This window comes from Aptenodytes patagonicus, chromosome 1, assembly GCF_965638725.1.
Source record: "Aptenodytes patagonicus chromosome 1, bAptPat1.pri.cur, whole genome shotgun sequence".
NCBI lineage: Eukaryota > Metazoa > Chordata > Aves > Sphenisciformes > Spheniscidae > Aptenodytes > Aptenodytes patagonicus.
Window position 1 is genome coordinate 87,900,319 of NC_134949.1, and position 18,489 is coordinate 87,918,807.

The following is an 18,489-nucleotide window of genomic DNA, read 5'->3' on the forward strand; positions in this document are numbered from 1 at the left end:
TCCCAAGCCATGTGCATGCTTGGGATGACATTCAGGTATCATTAACACAGCTGCCAAAATAGGAACAGTGAGATCTTACCATACAGTTTACTTGATGTGCAGCCCAGACAGGAAAAGAGTCTATATACATATTGGTAAGGTCAGCACAGCAAAATGGCGTATATCTGCCCATTCAGAACAAAAATGCATCCCTCCTTAATTTTTCCCTGGTGAGTACAGGGTTCCTGCGCAAGGCTGCGGCAGATCGGGTGGGCAACTGTCCCTAGGCGCCTGAGAACTGCGAGCGGGAATGGGACGGATGCTCAATTTAGATGAAGCAAGCCCTGCCGTACTGCAGGCAGCTTTGGCAGCCATGTTTGTGAAACACTGGGGAGGATAAAGGAAAAGTCTGTGAATTGATTTGAGGCTAACGTGCACCAGGCACTTAAGAGGACTGTTCAGTTTATAGTGGAGAACATTAAGTAGTAACCTGAGCTCAACCTTAATGCACCATGTAGAGGAATATCTGAGGTGGCTGACAAAGATTGAGTAGGATGCACCGCCTGAAAGTTGAAAAATTCAACCAGAAACGAAACTCCCATTTTCAACAATGCGGCAGCCCATGGAAGGGGAAAGCAAGTCTCTTCTCTGGTGTCCTTAAATTGAAAAGATCCCTCTTTCTCCAAGAAATCCTGCTCGCTCAGCCCTGAGCTAGTGGATCAGGCTGCATCGGCAGTCAGTGTCAGGCAGTGAGCCAGTCAGCCTGGATTAGCAGAACAGACCCCACTGGTCTCAGCACGTACAGATGTAAGCAGACATCCCTAGTTAGCTAGAGACCGGCATCTTCTTATTTTTCAGGCTTTTTTTAGAATAAAGTTCCTCTTCCTGGAGGGCATGTGGAGAGGGTGATAGCAAGTGGCAGCTGGTGGAGGGCTGCTCCCCAGTGCGTTTCCAGCCTTTGGGGATATACAGTCACCAGTGACAGGCCCTCATATTGGACATTTTTCCCTATACGTGGGTTTAAAAGATCTGTGAGATCCCCAGGCTCTGAGGCAGGTTGAGCTTTTCATAGCTCCCTTTTTTTTGCCCCTTTCAGGGAAAAATCCAGGGAGACAAACACTTCTTAGTTAAAACTAAAAGGCCTCGGAGAATTACACAGCCAGAAGTATTATCTAGTCAAAGGTTCAAGATGGTTTTACATCAGACCTTTAAGTGGGGCAAAACCAATCCACCTGTACCGAAACAGCAACTTGTGTGGAATAGTAAAGTTCGTAACATTAACAAAACGAAAACAGCGTGGCCTCTTTTCTCAGAGAAAGAAAGAAAGAAAGTTTCTTTACCTTTTTTCTTTCCTCTTTGCCTCTGTGTTTCTGTCTCCTTGTGTTTGTCACCTGCCGTAATTGATCTCACCCAGCTACAGCTGAAACAAAAGAAGAACGAAGTCGATGTTCAGAAAGCAGCTCAACAGACGTCGGCCTTGATGTCTCCTCCTCTCCAGCTGGAGCATCAGCAAGGTCTTGCTGCCAGTCCGGGTTCTGCTGACATCTGCCAACTTCTCTATGTAGATGGTGGTTTTCCAAATGCATGTGATTTCAACTCTGGGTGTGAACAGAAATGGAGACCATAACGGAAGGTGATGTATTGCAACAACTGGAGAGAATGAGTGTGTAAAACAGAGAGAGCCTATTGGCCATATGGCAGCTAATGGGAGGCCATGACGGGGCTGAAACTTAAATACGAATGGTAGGAAACCAGTTCTGCTCTACTGACAAAGAAAACTCGCAAATTAACGGGTTAGCTGAGCAGATCCAGACGCAGCCCGCACCTCTGATACTCTGTAAGAGCAAGCCGACGTCCATTTCCCAGGCTTTTTTCTGCATCACCGCTAAGTGGAGGCACCTCTGAGGAGCGGGCCGTGGACCTGACCCCAGAGGTTGCACAGGGATAATAACAGAGGAAGAGGGGAACCCTGATGATATGTTAGGGGCACCTGTCTGTGGAGTATGGCTGAGATTTGGGGTGAGATGAGAGAATATTTTCTTTATAGCAGTGGTGGGTTGACCTTGGCTGGCAGCCAGCTTCCCACCCAGCCACTGTCTCACTCCCCCTCCTCAGCAAGGCAGGGGGAGAAGATAAGATAAAAAAACCTGATGGGTCAAGATAAGGACAGGGAGATCACTCACCAGTTACCACCATGGGTAAAACAGACTCAACTTGGGAAAAGATTAACTTAATTTATGGCCAATTAAAAACAGAGTAGGATAGTGAGAAATTAAAAAACCCCTAAAAACACCTTCCCCCACCCCCTTTTCTTCCCAGGCTCAACTTCACAACTGACTCTTCTGCCCCTCCTTCCTCCTCCCAGTGTTGCAGGGGAACAGGTAGTAGGTGTTGCAGTCAGTTCATAGCACTCCATCTCTGCTGCTCCTTCCTGCTCATGCTGTTCCCCTGCTCCACTGCAGGGTCCTTCATAAAGTGCTCCAGTGCAGGTCCTTCCCATGAGCTGCCGTTCTTCATGTTCATCTCGACATAAGAAAGACAGTGAGAACAATCATTCACTGGAACAACCTCCCCAGGGACATGGTAGAGTCCCCATCGCTGGAGGCTTTCAAGATGTGATTGGACAGGGTGCTAGATAATCTCACCTAGGACCCCTTTCCCATGAAAGGCTGGACCAGATGATCTTTTGAGGTCCTGTCCTACCTGGGCTGTTCTATGATTTGATGATTCTAACTGCTCCAGCAGGGGTCCTCTGCACAGGTACTGTCCTTCAGGAACAGAGTGCTCCAGCGTGGGTCCTCCATGGGCCACAGGTCCTGCCAGAAAACCTGCTCCAGTGTGGGCTCCTCTCCATAAGCCACAGCTCCTGCCAGGAGCCTGCTCCAGCGCGGACTCTCCAGGGGCTCCAACGTGGACCTCCACGGGCTGCAGGGGGGCAGTCTGCCTCACCATGGTCTTCTCCAGGGGCTGCATGGGAATCTCTGCTCCAGTGCCTGGATGGAGGACCTCCTCCCCCTCCTTCTTCACTGACCTTGGTGTCTGCATAGTTGTTTCTCTCACATTTTCTCACTCCTCTCTCTCACAGCTGCTGTGCAGTGGCTTTTGCCCTTAAATATGTTATTACAGAGGTACCACCAGCATCACTGATTGGCTCAGCTTTGGCCTGCGGTGGGTCTGTTTTGGGGCTGGCTGGACACGACTCTGACTGACATGTGGCCAGCTCCTGCTTACATCTCACAGAAGCCACCCATGCAGCCCCTCTGCTACCAAAATCTTGCCATGCAAACCCAATACAAGGTTACTTTTAGGTAACGTGTACCGCTACTGAATCTCAGCTGTTTCCCTTCTTTGTAGGGTGGAGGAGGGGGCTTTTGTGGTTTTCCACCCACATTTAGTCTCTCTCTCTCTGAATCCCAGCCTCAGCCAAGACGGCGGAAACCCACTGAGCCCCAGACATGGCTGAGATTTCATCTATGTACCACCCACTCTTCTTCCTCCTGGCAGTGACTTGCCCCTTTGTCTGGAGGATGGGGGTGTGAGATGCAACCAGGCTTCGGAGGAGCAGGGACAGACAAACACATGGAAGAGTAGGGAAGGACAGACACAGCACTGATGTTCATAATGTGCCACCAGGTGTGAAAGGAACAGCACTGATCAGGCCTCGAGTGCAACAGCTGGTCCATTGGTTGTGTCTTTGGAGAAAGATGAAGCCGTCCCGTCACAGGGAAAGAGCCACCTGTGTGAGACAGGAACTTCTCAGTGTGGGATACAGGGTATGGGACAGGGCGGGATGGGATGGGATGGGATGGGATGGGATGGGATGGGATGGGATGGGCGCCTGCTTTGCCAGTGTCCAGAGCCTGTGAAAGCCCTGTTCTGAGACACAGCTCTCCTGTGAGACCCTGCTGCATCACATCAGTATCTTCAAAACGCTCTCATGTGCCTGCCAATAGAAATGTCCCTTCTGGTCCCTAGCTGCCAGAGAGGGGCTGTCCTGGGAAAAACAGAGCTGAGAAAAGTCAGGTTGGGATTGTAAGACCCTGGTGTCTCAGGGCTTGGGGCTCTGGGGCATTGAGCTAATGCTTCAGTTCGCATGGACTCTGGCTTGCATTTTGTCTCCCCAGCATGCTGTAATGCAGAAACACTGGCTTGTTTTTAAACAGTTGGTTTATGTCACTGCAAATATCTACCAGAAATAGCATTCCCTGGAGGGGTAAAGCTTCCAAAACACACTTGAAGTTGCTGCAGAGTTGCAAGGAGAAGCAGGGCTGTGGGTCTGAGGTAACAAAGCTGCAGGCCTGGCCCCCACATGGACCCATTCTCACCCCAGGGGAGGGATTCAGGAGGGAGCCTCATTTCACAGAGCTGCTACAGCTGTGTGGTGAATCGGTACCTCTGGGACCAAGGGTCACAGTGTGCAGTGACGTGTTTGTATCACTTTCATCCAAGCATCTCAAAGCACTTTGCAAGCATTAATAAAACATCAGAATCCAGGAGGGATGAATAATATTAGCCAGCCAGTCTCTCTTCTGAATGTAATATTTCTCATAAATATTTAACTGTTTTTTAAATTCCATGCGAGTCTGGTTCTCACCTCTCTGGGACAGTTGCTGTACTGCACCCGTGGGGAAAGTGGGGCTTATCCAGCATCACACACTGACCCTGCGGCAGAGTGAGAAGAAGAGCCTGAGCACTGCACACCGCTCCCCCCAGCCAAGTTTGTGGCTGTCATGTTTCCCTGTTTTCTCCCCTGCAGGTACACTCCCCACCCATCCCATGCTGTCTCTCTTGGCTCTAATCCCACCACCAACAATATTTTTGCAAACTGGGATTGGTGAGTAACAGATTCTCATAGACCTCAGTGGAGAGAGGAGGCTCCCAGGCTATGCTGGGTGGAGGTCCAAGTCTGAAATCCCTCCGAGGAAGTGCGAAAAAGGGAGAAAAGGGTCTCAGAAATCAGATGTTGAGAAGGACCTTTTACTGACTCAAGTGGAAAGCCAAGAAACCTCCAGAGATGGTCTCCTTAAAACCAAGTTCCCTGCACGTCAGTGAGGAGTGTGCCTGTGAACTCTGATGGGTAAAGGATACCCAGATATATTGGAAAATTAGTGGTTGCTCCATGATATTGGAGAGAAGGAAGGACAAGTGTTGAACACAGCATGAAAACCGTATCTTCAGGTGCCTGAATGTCAGCGGCTTCAAAGGCCAGGAGCTTTCTCTTTGCAACAGAAGAGCTGACACCTGTTGAGCTTGTTGAGGGGCATTTCTGGCACTAGATGTGGAGAGCTAGGAACAACCAGCCATCTGGCGAGGAGGCCTGATGATTTGCCCCAGCACAGCTATGTACCGCGGAAAGGAGGAAGGCTCCTAGGTTGTGCTGGGGGAGAGATAACTCTCTGCAGGCTCTTGGAGTCTCTCTGCAGAAGCTTAAATTGGGAAGAGAGGACTCTCTAAGCAGATATCATGAAGGTTCATTTGCTGATCACGGTGAAAAATCAGGAAGTCTCTAGAGATGTTCTTCATGAGCAAGAGGTCCCCTGTATTTTGGCAGGAGGTGTGAAATCTGATGGAGAAAAACTAGCCAGATGTGCTGGGAAGTCAGGGACTGCTCGGAGGCACTGGAGAGGGATGGTTCAAGAATCACCAACTGCAAAGTGTGTCACCAAAAGTGACAGGGGCTAAAGTGAGCCTAAACAAAACGAAGCTGATGTTAAAGATGTGTCAGAAATGCAACAGGCAGGAGAGAGGTGGCTGGGGGAGCTTTTAAGGGTCTGTATGGGACGGATTTTACTTACTATCTTACTATTAATGACCTTGGCAAAAGGAAGGGGGAGAAGTTGGTGACAATATTTGTTACGATGCACAACTGGAGGGGTTTCATCAGTGCAGAGGGTCTGGAATATTGTACTGGAAGCAGCTTGAGGCTCGGAGCATTAAAGTGGAATGCAATTCAATAGCACGCTCCATAAGGTTTTGCTTCTGAGTAGTAATTATAACAATTTTTGCTTTAACTTCCTTAGATGAAAGCAAAGGGAGAGAAGGACCTGGGCGTATTAACCGGTCACTGGAGAGCTGAGTCACGGGTGTTCACAGCACAAAAGGAACAAATGATGGATGTACCTGAAAATGCAAGCGCGGGTGGGCGGGAAATCCCCGTCGTGCGCGGACACTAGATGGCGGCATAAACCCAGGCCAAGGGGAGGAGGCGCCTTACGCTGGGGAGGGGGGGAGGCAGAGGAGGAGGCGCAGCAGCGGCCCCCAGCGAGGGGCAAGGGCCGGCCAGCCCCAGCCGTGCCCCCCCCCGGGCTGCCGCCCGCCCTTACCCCCCCTCCGCCCAGGTGCCCCCGCACAGCGCTGCCGCCGCCCCCCCCCCCCCCCCCCCCCCCGCCCCGGGACAGCCCTCGGTTGGTGAGGGACGGGTGATGGAGGCACACGCTTTGGGGCTGCGGGATGCCTGGGGCCGAGAGGTGGGGCAGGCGGGGGGACGCTTCGGGGGACCCTTCAGGGGACCCTGGGTGCCTGCGCTTAGCCGGGTGTGAGATTTCCAAGGGCTGGGGAATGCCTGACTGGAGGGTCCCGGCTGAGCTCTCGCCAGCCCCCAAAGCTTGTTAGGGGGTCTGCTGGGGCCTCCTCCTCAGTCCAAGAACCTGCGTTGTTTTCCATGAAAAAAGGGGGATGCTGACCTGGTGACAAGAGAGGAAGACACCTAGTGTTTGTAAAAGAAGAACAACATGAGAAACCTCAATATTAATGAGAAATAACAAGTCCTTCCAGAAGCTGCCCTTGTGCATCCCCTCCTGGCATTTTTCCTAGGCGCAGAGAGTGTCCTATGTCCTCTTACTGAAAGACCTTCTGAAACCCATCCCTTCAGGTGGGAGCGACAGCCATTTCAGAGGTACACCGTATGACAGCTTTTGAGAGCTGGAGGGAGTTGCATCGAACCGGCAGGCCAGCAAGACGGAAACTTGGGAGTAGAAGCTCTTGAGCATGACAGAATCAACGACTACGTAACGACTGTCCAAAATGCCCGAGGACTCAGTGGGTGGCAAAGATGCAGTACCTACAACAACAGCATTCTGTAAGGAGCTTGGTTTGAGGGAACCTTTGGAAGGCAAAATGAATGATCCCAGATATTTTGTTTTATTTTTTAATAAAACAGATATTTTACTGCATCAAGTGTTGAAGAAATGCAAGCAGCGTAGTGAGGCATGGGGGGTTTTTTTGCAGAATTGGTGCTGGTATTGTTCCCACCAATTTGCCAAGCAGATATAAACTCAGTGTGCCTTAGTGTCCTAGATCATTCAAGATCTGGTTCTAACTTTTTATTATTTTTAGAAGGCTGTGCAGAATGTACCAAGACCCCAATAGACGTGTTGTTTCTAGTTGTTTCTTTGTCAGATTACACTATTTGCTAGCACTTATTTAGCCTCTCAGTTGAAATCCCTCAGAAGTCTTGGATGCAGAACATCTGGACCTAGTAATGATTTTTTCTCATAGTGCTGGTCTTTCTTATCGAAAAAGATCAATTTGGGATTAAAGATCCTCTTCCCATTCCTTTTGGAGGAGTCAGACGCAAAGGAATTTGTATGCATAGTACTTTCTTTGCCTTCCTTTACCCCTCCTCTCTGCCAAAAGGGCATCCACTGGATTTCCTGTGTTTTTCTCAAGCTTTCTGCTTCTGGTACATTGAAAATATTTATCTGATTTTTGCACCTGTAGCTGTATCTTTGTGGAAAAGCATCAGGTCTCTTTCCTTCATATAACATTTGCTTTATTTGCTGCTCCTGCTTATTAACTCCACCTGGGACAGATTTCCAGATTTGGTTGCTTTATTGTACAGACTTTTGGTCCTTCCACTTCAGCTCTACTGATTTGCCTCGTGCCATCTTGATTCCCTCAGCGTTCAGAAAAATTTTCCTACTTCCTAGTGTTGCACTGATCCATTCTTTATCCTGCAGCATTTGGGAAGTAAAGCTTCCTGTGGCCATAGACAGTTATTTCTGCATTGGTGGCGGCTGGCTTTTGAGCATTTTTCCTTGAGGTCTGTCAAACAAAAAAGCTCAATGGCCACGCTTGTCACTTTTGTTGGTGCCTGTATTTTGTCAGTAATGCTCATCTGTGTGAAGTGCTCTGCTGGTTACAAAAGCAAGACTGCAACATCTGTGAAGCTTCAGGTACCATTCTCAGCACCCCAGAGCCGGTGGAATTTGTGTTTATATACAGCCATGTCTGAGGCCTCGTAGCCTTTGTAGATGGTGTCACCCTAATCTACGCAGATTATGCACCTCAGCCGCCATTGTCCTCTCTATTACAAAGAAAGTAGTTTCAGGACCTGGTACAGGTATTACAGTGATTGTGGAGGTGCCTACTGCATACCCAGGTCTTGCAGTGAAACCGTACATAATTGCGTGAATGCCTCTGGTCAAACTGGCTCCAGGTATCATCAGTTCTTGGTGAAGAGCCATGAAGCAAGAGTATCTGTGTTACAGTAAATAATCCAGTGCTCAGCTTGCATTTTGCGTCTTCGAACAGCTCGCACCTTCTCCTTGCCCCCTTGGAGCTGCAGGGCTAACCAGGGCAATGGATTAACCCTGCACAGGGGCGAGTGGGACAGCTCTGCTGTGCACCTGGAACTGTCCCCAGGGTGGGAAGTGAGGAGGAGGATTAAACTGCCAGTTGTCATCAGAGGCAGCAGTGAGGCCCAAAAGTATCTGAATTAAGACATGAGTTACCAGTGTTCAAGGAGGTAAGCAGCAAGAAGGCCAAGTATGTAGATGACATGAAGCTATTTGTCAGGAGACAAGAGAATGACAAGGGCTTTGGAGACACGTGAGAAAGCTGTGCTCATCAGCAATAGGAAAGCAAATGAAATTCAGTATCACTGTTCCCAAAGTCATGTAGCTGGAGGGAAAATATGAACTGCATAAATACTTCTAGGCTTTGGCTTACTGTAACTGTACCAGGTCAGGCGAGAGCCCCGGGCATCACAACGGGCATTTCACTGAGGACACAGTGAACAGCTCGGTACAAGCTCAGTTCTGTTCAGTGGGGAACGACAGTCAGAAGAGCGGACAAGACGTCAGGAGCCATGAAAGGCAGGATGGAAGTAATGTGGAGAAAGGGACCGTGCCTCCATGTAAGCCAGCACTGCTCCCCCACTGGGCTGCTGCCTCCTCTTCCAGAACAAAGGATCCAAGGACAGTTGACCATGCACAGAGATGGGCCTGAGCAAACTGTCAGGGAGAAAGTCCCCAAAATCTGGGATTTGCACCTGAAGGGCAATGAGTCAGGAGGGGATGGGGAAATAAGAAAAAAAGGGATGTGATAAAAGGCTGCAGCGTAATGACTGGCCAAGAGACGATAGATTGGGAGTCCCTCTTCTTCCAGCCTTTGTGACAGGAAAAAAGAAAGCAGATGATGAAAGCGGAAAGCTTTGAATTCAAAACTGATAAAGAGGGACCATTTTCACGCAGTGAATAAGCAGACCCGAGGAGTGATTGCCAGAGGAAGTCAGAGAGTACAAGAAAACAGCGAGGTTTAAAGACAGACCGGGCACACATCTAAGCAATGAGAACATCCAGGCTGGTAACAGGCAATGCTAAAAGTATTACAGGAGGGGAGAGCATCCCATTGTGCATGAGAAGAGAGAGCAAACCGCTGTCAGGCACTGGGAGAGTATGATGAGCTGAATTTTGGATTGCTCCTTAGCCCCACTGGGGCTAACCCACATTTTCTCTATCTCCAAAGCATCTGTCAGAGAGAGGAGTCTGAGCCAGACAGATCACTCCCAACTTGAAAAAACGGCAGCATTATCATTTGCCTAGGAAGATGCCTGGTACCAGGCTGGACTGTCCTTCCTTATGTTGGTTCTGTTTCAGTGTCTGCCTGAAATTGCATGAGACAGTTGAAGCAGACAAGTCTACCTCACACCTCTGCTTGCATTTCTCTAGGACTTACTGGAGAAGTGGGTATAATTTTCAGTAAAATACATGGCTAGCTGAGTAGTTAAAGAGATGTGGAGTCCAGACATGCTCCCCAGAGTGGGCTAATTGGGCTTTTTGGGTGCTGCTCCACTACCTGCAGTCTGAGGATCCCAGAGTGCATTCATTACCTGTGTGCCTGAAGCTCTTGAGGGGAAGGTGAGTGCCACACACCAAGAAGGCCTCTTCACTTTCCTGCTGAAATAAAGAAAAGCTGGCCTGGTACTGAAGCCCTCTGCTTGAGTAAAGAGAATCTCCCTTCCTAAACACTGAAAGCTTCATTTTCGTACCACCACCTCCTTGCTTGAGCAGCCAACAGGCCAGTGACCCATATGGGAGAAACTACGTGTGTTTCTCTTTCCTAGTGAGGCTTTCTTCTGGGGTGGCATGCAATGACTCTTCAAGAGCAGTACCACAGTCCTCCATGGCTGTTCGGAGAGTAGATGAAGAGCATTCTCTAACTAGATGAAACCTAAACACATTGAGGGTCGTGGGAGATGGGACTTGGCAGACTCACGATTACATCAGTAAGTACATCTTTAGCTGAAGGAGAGTGACAGAGACCCCTAACATTAATGGGAGATCTATCAGGAAAATGTGAGGACTGAGAGAAGGAATAAATGAATGAATGAGCAGGGAGAGCCAGACAGTGGGAAAAAAAAAATGACTCTGAAGGACAGCAAAAAGGAGAGACTGAACCTGTGATTCTTTCTTCTCTAGTGGCATTTAATTTCCTCTTCCTCACCATCAAAATGTCAGAAATGAACAGGCAACTTCGGTAAAACACAACTGAAAGAGAAAGAGAAGGCAGCAAAGTCCTTAGAAGCTGCTTCACACAGGCAGAGGTACACCCGGCACCATCAATAGGTGCAATCCTTCACAAGCACACGCAGGGGCCAGTGGTTTTTGTTTGTCAGACATTTATTTTAGGTTCTAAAATGAGTTTATAATAAAATAAAACGCTCAAAATGTGCAACATGCAGTCCTCTGTGGGGTCCCCTCTGCCACTGAGTGAGCGCAAGAGCAGGGCAGTGCGGGGAGAGGGAGAAGAAAGTGGGCAGGGGGAAGAAAACACCATCGGGTTGCAGGGGAGCTGGGTTCCGGCCATCTCCTGCATTTAACTGTCCCACCAGTGAAAGGCTGTGAGAGAGGCCATGAAGGAGGGGCAAAAGGTCGGAGAGAGAAGTGGCACTGAAGCAGGCAATAGCTACTGTCTCAAATACTCCCAATAGCTCCAAAGCGTCTGTGCTGCCTGCCACATTACTGCAGTGGTGAGTCTCATCTTGCCCTGCTATGCAGCTTCCAGCCCCTCTGCAGGTACAGAGCTCCCATGGCCTCCTGCTGTGTTCATGCCATCCCTAGCACCCTCCTGAGAGGTCTGCATGGTGCCCATCTCTCTGCAGCATGGCACACAGAGTTTCATCCTCCCATGCAGACTGGGCCTGGTGTCCCTGCTCCCATCAGCACTCAGTTTGCTGGATCTTCTCTTTCTGGTTCTCCTCCACCTCCTTCTTCCTCGGCACAGTGACTGCAACCATCCCTTCCAGCGCTGGGAAGGCAGGAAACCGTGCCTGAAAGGGAAGAAAGGGGCAATATCAGGCATGGGAGGGAGACTGAATGTCACAAGTCTGGGCTTTTCCCTGCCATGGAAGACATGGTCCTACTGATTGCAACCACGAGGTTCCCATTCCCTCCTAGAGCCAGGGAAAAGCCCCAGTCCCACTCTCTGAGACATGTAGTTTCTTCTGGGGAAGGCTGGCTCAACACTCTACTCTGTGGTGTCATGGGCACAAGGAATAACAAAGGCAGGACATGCTTAAGAGAGAGCAAAGAATGATCTGGGCAATGGTCAGGCCATTGTCAGGTTCAATGCTATGCCAGATTTTAGAACACCTTTTCAGAGAGAATAATTAAAGGCATGAAGGTTCATGCAAAATGAGATAAGAACAAATTAAAGACAGAACCACTTTCACATCTTGCTTTAACAAGTGGCTTTCTAGACAATGGAAAAGAGGTAGATCTCAGGGCTCCTGATAAAGGTAAAGTATATGGTGACACACGGGCAATCAATACACCTGGAAAGATGAGATTAGTAAAAGAATGGCATGGTAGGTGTGATCTCAGCTAAGAGGAAGGGACTGGGATTTTGCTGGCAGGTTTCTGCCAGGCTGTAGAGAAATGATAAGCACAAGTCTTCAAAGATCAGTTGTGGGACCAATCATTAACGGCACAGAGAGTTATGTAGCTGATAAAGTTGAGGAACCTTATTTGGAAGAAAAGGGATGAAAATGTCACCCGAGACCCAGATATTTTAGGAGAATGGAGCAGTAAACTGAATGACAGGGTGAATGAAATGCAACAGTACCAACCACACGTTGATAGGCTCAGGGTATCGGAACAGGAATTCCTAATGTGTGGGCAATGGCCTATCAAGGGATACCGGTGAGCAGCCAGTGTTCAACCAATGCAAGAAGAGCAAATGTAATCTCAGAGAATGCCAGCAGAGAGGGGGAGAGAACAAGAGAAAAGCTAATATCTTTGCTCAAGGCACTTCATCTGCACTCTCACAAAGGATGAGCCCGCCAGGGAGACTGTGCAGAGAAAGGCAGGAAGACCATCAGTGGATGGAGCTGTGGACCTGTGCTGCAACAGAGGAGCTTTGCTTACTTGGCAAAGCAAGGCTGTGAGGGCATATACAAATGCTTTGAGGCGGTAAGTATCCTGGCCGGATTAGAGCTCTTTAAGATAGCAGAGCTGGACGCTCAGGTATCTTATTTCCTGCTAGCTCTGGGTTTACGGTTACACTGTAAAGGCTTATTTGTCCAAGGTTTTAGGCCAGAAAGGGTGGTTCTGATCATCTTGTCCTGGACTTGCACAGTCTAGAGGGTCACCCAGAAACTGTAGATCTCTGCCTTAGATTATCCTTTACCATCAGTGCTGATTAAGGACCGATGACAAAGAACGAGTCACGAGTCTCTCTAGTGCTACCCGCAGTGGTTTTTTTAAAATGCCCGTCTTGCTTCTGTTCTGATGTTGCCTGTCTTCAGCCTCAGCCACCGGGATTTGCTAAGAATTTGCATCAATGCTGTCACATCCCTCATCTTCAGCTCAAGGCAGGTTCAAGGCACCCAGCTCTTTTGCCAGCGCAAGTTCTCCCAATCTGAGATTGCTCTGAGCCCCCAGCCCCTTCTGCACTAGAAGGAGATTTTCACTGTGGGCCCTTTCCAAGAAGCTGAGTGGAAGGAAACTACATCACAGCTACTCACGAAAGGTGTCCCTTGTTAGCAAAGAGAAACCCTGAAGGAAGAATTTGCCATGTAATTCATTTGCAGAGAAACAGTATGAAAACTGCAGAGAAACAGCCTGACTTGTTTGCATGTTTTTTTCCAGTGGCATGCTGGGGAGGGATCAGTCCTGGCCTGGTCTTTGGGATGATAAAGGCAAGGCAGAGTTTTCAGAAGACAAGATACTGGAACAAGCTGAGAGAACAGTGAAAGGCCAGTAAGTTGCCAGAAGCAGGCAGCCAAGGTGTGAGGGATGAGCCAGCAACAACAGACCTGCATCGAGACTGGCGTCTGGGGACCAGCAGGCATTTATATGGAACAGGAGACTCTGTGACACCAAAGCATCCAGATAAGGAATAAGAGAGAGGACACCTACAAAAGCCTGGAAATTAACCCTCCTCTATTACAGTGTGGCTTGATCTCTGCAAGAATAAACCAAAAGCTTTTCAAGGCTGGGCTGTGATGGTCTCCTAGGAGGTTTCAGCCCTCCTCTGAAGTGTCTGACCTGCCCCCAGATGAATGCCATGGTTAGCCAGACTTGCCAATGCCCAGGATACAGCTTTCACTACATGACCATGGTGCTCTCAGCAGGCTGCCTGAGCCCCATTCTTCCTCTGGCTGCTGTGTCCCTGAGACATTTCACTGCTGTCTCTAGGGTACCCAGGCAAAGGTCAAATAAGGGATGATGTACAGGAAAACTAACAGAAGTGAGGTGATGGACACTTACCCTTTTTTGTAGGGCCAGAGCCAGAACACAGGCCGCAAGGAGGAGGAAGAGGGTGAGCGTAAGCCCAAAAGTAACCTGCCCACTGAAGATGGTGGGAGGGCTGGAGACCTGGGCACCTGTGGGGAGGAACCACAGTTAGGAAGGAGAGAAAGGCTGATTTTGTACTGGGGCAAGGCTGGGACTGCACAAAGAAAGGCAAACTGGAAAAGGGTGCAGAGAACTGGAAGGAGAAACAGAAGGAACTGGTGAGAGCTAAGACAGGATGACAACAAGATGGGATCCAAGTGGTCAAAGGGGAGAAGGAAGGGGTGAGGCTGAGAGAGGAAAAGGCACTAGGGAATTGAATAGGGCAAGAAGGTTGCAGATCCGCGGGACACAGTACCTGTGATCTGCAGCCCGTACTCCACTGCTCCCAGTCTGCCTTCTGGGCCATATACACTGCACTCCCATGTGCCCGTATCCTTTTGTGACACTCGGGGTATTTCCAAGGTAGGGCCCGTCTGGGACCTGTGGCCCTCCAGGTTACGGGAGGTGGTGACAGCCAGCTTGCTGTTAGTGGGGGCTGAGTCAAGGTGCTTCCACTGGAAACGTTCATGTCCCCGGGGGTGTGTGAGGCTGCAGATGAGCAGCAAGCGAGACCCCTCAGAAACCGGTCCTTGGATGCTTGGGGTGACTGCAGCAAAGGAAAAAAATATCCTCAGGAAAGACTACAGGCAGGTCCACATCTCTTCCCCATCCCTCCTTCTTCTAACACACCCCTCCTTCTTTACATCCTTTAATTTATTTTTTTGTCTTCCTCAGTCTTCAAGAAGAAAAATCAAGTTACCCAGGAAAACCCCTGCTTTCAGCAGAGTCCAGTGCAGTGCAATGCCCTGAGCAGAGACCTTGTTTCCCGCCCTGGGGTGAGAACCTATGAGCAGGAGCAACCCACGCTCACTGCACTGGCATGCAGGGAGGTTTATCTGCAAGCGGTGGGGGACCCCAGAGGGGTGATGCACCTCCCTGTCTCTCCTCTCACCTGTAAGCACTGCCAAGGTCACGTCCCTGCTGATTGTCTTGCTGCCAACAGAGACAGCACAGTGGTACTGCCCTGCATCACCTGACCCCACTGCAGGCAGACGAAGGGGGAAGCTTCTGCTGCTCAAATTCTGGGAGATGCCCCAGTCTTGCAAGTGTCCTCCTGCAAGGCGGCTCCAGTGGACTGTCACCATGTTAATCCCAAATGCACTGGGAAGGTAGCTCAGGGTGCACGGTAGATCAGCTGCAGAGCCAGCTGCAGCATAGACCACAGGGTTCGTTGGGCCATCAAAACCTGAGCCAGAGAGAGAGGACAATGTGGGGTGGTGGCTGGAAAGAGCTCCACAGGGAGGTGACTGGCCTGGGAAGTGAGAGCAGGGTGGGAGCTGGGAAGCTGGAGCCAGTGGGGTTGGTCAGTCACATCAAAGGGAGCAACTTGGGGATGGTGGAGTAGCAATGCAGAGGCTGAGCTCACCTAGAATTTTCAGGTTGTACGTGGCAGAAATGATCTCATTATCAGAGTATCTGAGCTGGCAGCGCCAGGAACCCGCATCACTCATGGCTGGCCGGAGGATGGAGAGAGCCCCATGCAAGGAGCAGAAGGTCCCAGAGGTGGGGACCAGGTGCCCGTTGTGGAACCAGCGTGTCTCCACAAGGCTGGCCTGGTGGCTAGAGTTGCAGCTCAACAGGAGTGGCTCGTTTTCTACCACAGGGCTGGGTGGACTGAGGGTTACTGCAAGGAAAAGAAAGCAGGAGAGGCGGGGGAAGTTAAGATCACGGGGGGACTACCAAACCATCCCTTTGTGCCCCTCCTGTCCTAGCTTTGTCCCTCGGGCAGTCCTCTCTCCAGAGCTGAGAGCAGACAGCAGGAAGCTGTGCACTTTCGGGGGCTGCTGCCGGTACTCTAACCTGCCCTGGCAAACACAGCATCCCCACCCCCTCCCACACTTACAACCTCCCCGGACCTAAAATCAACATTCTCCAGGGTTTCCATCTTCTCCTACCTGTAATTACCCCCAGGTCCACCTGGCAGCTCTGGACCCCTGTGTTGTATGCCACCTGTGCCTCATACAGCCCAGCGTCCTCGCTCCGGACCGGGTCGATTCGCAGGGAGAAATTGCCATTGCGTAAGGCAGAGTCTTGGACTGACACCCGGGGCCTCATGGGCAGTGCCATCTTCCGGAGGCCGGAGTACCCCACCTCCAGCACCATGTGTGGCTCCTGGTGGGCGCTGCGAGCGGGACAAGTGAGCGGCTTGTGCCAGAGGCAAAGGTGAGATCAAGGGTGAGGGGCAGGAAGGAGGGAATATGGGGAAGGAGAAAGAGGGGTCAAACTGCCTCCCACCCTCCCCAGTCCCCCCACAAGGTCACAGATCTGTCTTGGCCCTGGTGTACCTTCCCCCATGTCGCTTCCACAGCACGGATGTCTTGTCAGACAGCTGCTTCCAGCTCTTTCTGGGACTCAGGTGGCAAGGCAGCACGGCTGAACTCCCTGCTCTGGCCCACACTTTCTGCTCCCTGCTTTCCCAGTCTGCTACTCCTGGTAGGATGTGGCCAGCTGTAACGAGATGGAGGGTTGAGCAAAGGGTGAGACTCATGGAGCAGAGGGCAATATCTGACCATCTTCAGTGGGGTTAGAAGGGCACAAATTCTCCCTTCCAGACCTGTCAGGGACCAAGTAACACCCAGACTCAGTTTACTGAGCTACTCTGCCCACCCTGCATACATTCAGCTCCTCTTACCGTTGAAAGCCAGCAGAGTGAAGGTGAGGAACATCACCAGGGACACCGGCCTCATGGTGACATCCAAGAGAGGCAAGGGGCTGCGTCTTCCCACTTGGGTCCGTGCTTGATCAGGTCCAAAGCTTTAAGAGATCAGCAAAAAAGAGGCATGGGCAAAGAAGATGTTAGAGTGGGTGGATGAAGCAAGAGGGGGTCAGCTGGACGTGCTTGCTCTCGTGCTGTCTCTCTCTGATCAAAGCATTTCCCTAGATGCCCTTATATTGCAAGTGGGCAGCTAATTTCCTCATATCACTAAGAAGATGCGTCACGACCAAGAAACCAGTATAAGTCTGAGGCACGTGAAGGCAGAGCTGAAGCCAGTGAGAGAGAGGAGGGAGGGACCAGAGACACTGCTCTAAGCATCTTTTAGTGGAAATTCTTTGGGTCGCTGTTGTTTTTCTTACGTTTCGCTTCTACATAGACAGTGGAAAAAGTGTAGAAGACACTTCCCAGCAAGTGCCCTTCATGTTTTTCTTTCATCTCTTACCTTTTTTGGTTTGATCTTTCCGCCTCTTACAGCTTGTCTCTAATTGTTTCAGGGCTTTTGAGAACGTGTTGGTCTTTTTTCTGCTGTTCTTTGTTGTTGTTGTTGTTGGGTTTTGGGTTTTTTTTTTCCTTCTTTAATCCTTCAAATGTGCTGATTTTTTGGCTTTTTCTCATTGGCCAGTTCACAGGCAGCATGAGGAAAGGGTCTATGGTGAGCTCCAACAGGGGAACATGTGACCCGTCAATCCAGAGCCTAAGGGCAATCTGGGACAAAGCTGAGGTGGTCTGAGGAGACAGAGAGGAGCATCCAGGAGAAGCAACCAGCACTGAGAAGAGGGGCTGCACGCTGTGGCACTGCGACGGGTGCGAGGAAGGGACCCTCCTCCTCCTGCAGTGCTGGGAAAACCCACCCAAGCTTGTGCACTGAGGGGGTTCATCCTAGCTCCAGTGTAGCTGCTGAGCTTTGCACAGGGCAATACATTTCCATCAGTGTGCCTCATCCTGGGGCCCCTTTTGCCGTAGAGAACCCCCACTGTTGTGGCTCACACTTTCCAGCAACCCACTGGCTCTGACTCTTTTGGACTTAATCAGCCCTTCATGACAGGTGTCAGACACCCAAGCCCCTCGGCGGCTCATCCCCTGAGGGCTGGGGCTTTTCCTGGGGGTGAGGGAAGGGAGGTGACTCAGAGCAGCAGCTTCTTCACTGTGGAAGGATCCTTGCTTGCTCTCTAGGTTTCCTCAGCTGGGTAGTGAAGGTGGAAGATAAAAGAGAGCAAGTGGTACGCCTTGCTTCAGCAGCTCCCTGTTGTGGTGACAGTTCTCGTCTCTTTTATCACGCATGGCTCTTCAGCATCCTGAGGAATGGGATCGGTGTAGGGGAACCTGGTGCAACCTTGTGTGCCTCGATGTCCCCGGGGGACTGCTTTGTAGTGGTCCCTTGTGCCCTCTGTGTTACACAGGCCATGGGATCGCATGAGAGAGGAAGAGGGGAGAGAAGATGAGGGAGAACTTGTGACGGTTGGCAGGAGGTGTTTTTTCCTCCTGTTGAAGAAAAACAGTTTGTGGTGCCCAGTCCAAGCAGAAAGCATCAACCTCTCTTTCCCCTGAATCAGCAGAGTGAGAATGGTGTGAGTGTGTGGGTGAAGACGAGAGAGAGAGAAGAGAGATGGAACTGTGGTGTGGTGGGGAGACACGTATGGCTCTGCAGCCCGGCACCATCTGTTCCCCCTCCTTCGT

At 50.4% G+C, this 18,489-nt stretch overlaps 1 protein-coding gene across 1 annotated transcript; it reads right to left on the minus strand.

Moving 5' to 3' along the window:
- Positions 1-11,419: 11,419 nt before the first annotated feature.
- On the minus strand, positions 11,420-16,783 carry LAG3 (lymphocyte activating 3). The gene is made up of 8 exons (XM_076328811.1): positions 16,729-16,783; positions 16,382-16,544; positions 15,992-16,218; positions 15,463-15,720; positions 14,989-15,282; positions 14,353-14,643; positions 13,971-14,086; positions 11,420-11,530 (listed from the first exon to the last, which is right to left on the minus strand). The coding sequence occupies exons 1-8, from the start codon at positions 16,781-16,783 to the stop codon at positions 11,420-11,422; spliced, it is 1,515 nt and encodes a 504-aa protein (XP_076184926.1).
- Positions 16,784-18,489: the final 1,706 nt, after the last annotated feature.

Coding starts and splice junctions, on each gene's coding strand:
- LAG3 (XM_076328811.1), bottom strand. CDS start 16,783: ATGAGGCCGGTGTCCCTGGTGATGTTCCTCACCTTCACTCTGCTGGCT. Junction 14,087..14,352: donor GTACGGGCTGCAGATCACAG/GTACTGTGTCCC, acceptor TCCTCCCCACAG/GTGCCCAGGTCTCCAGCCCT. Junction 11,531..13,970: donor CTCTGGCCCTACAAAAAAGG/GTAAGTGTCCAT, acceptor CTTCCCTTTCAG/GCACGGTTTCCTGCCTTCCC.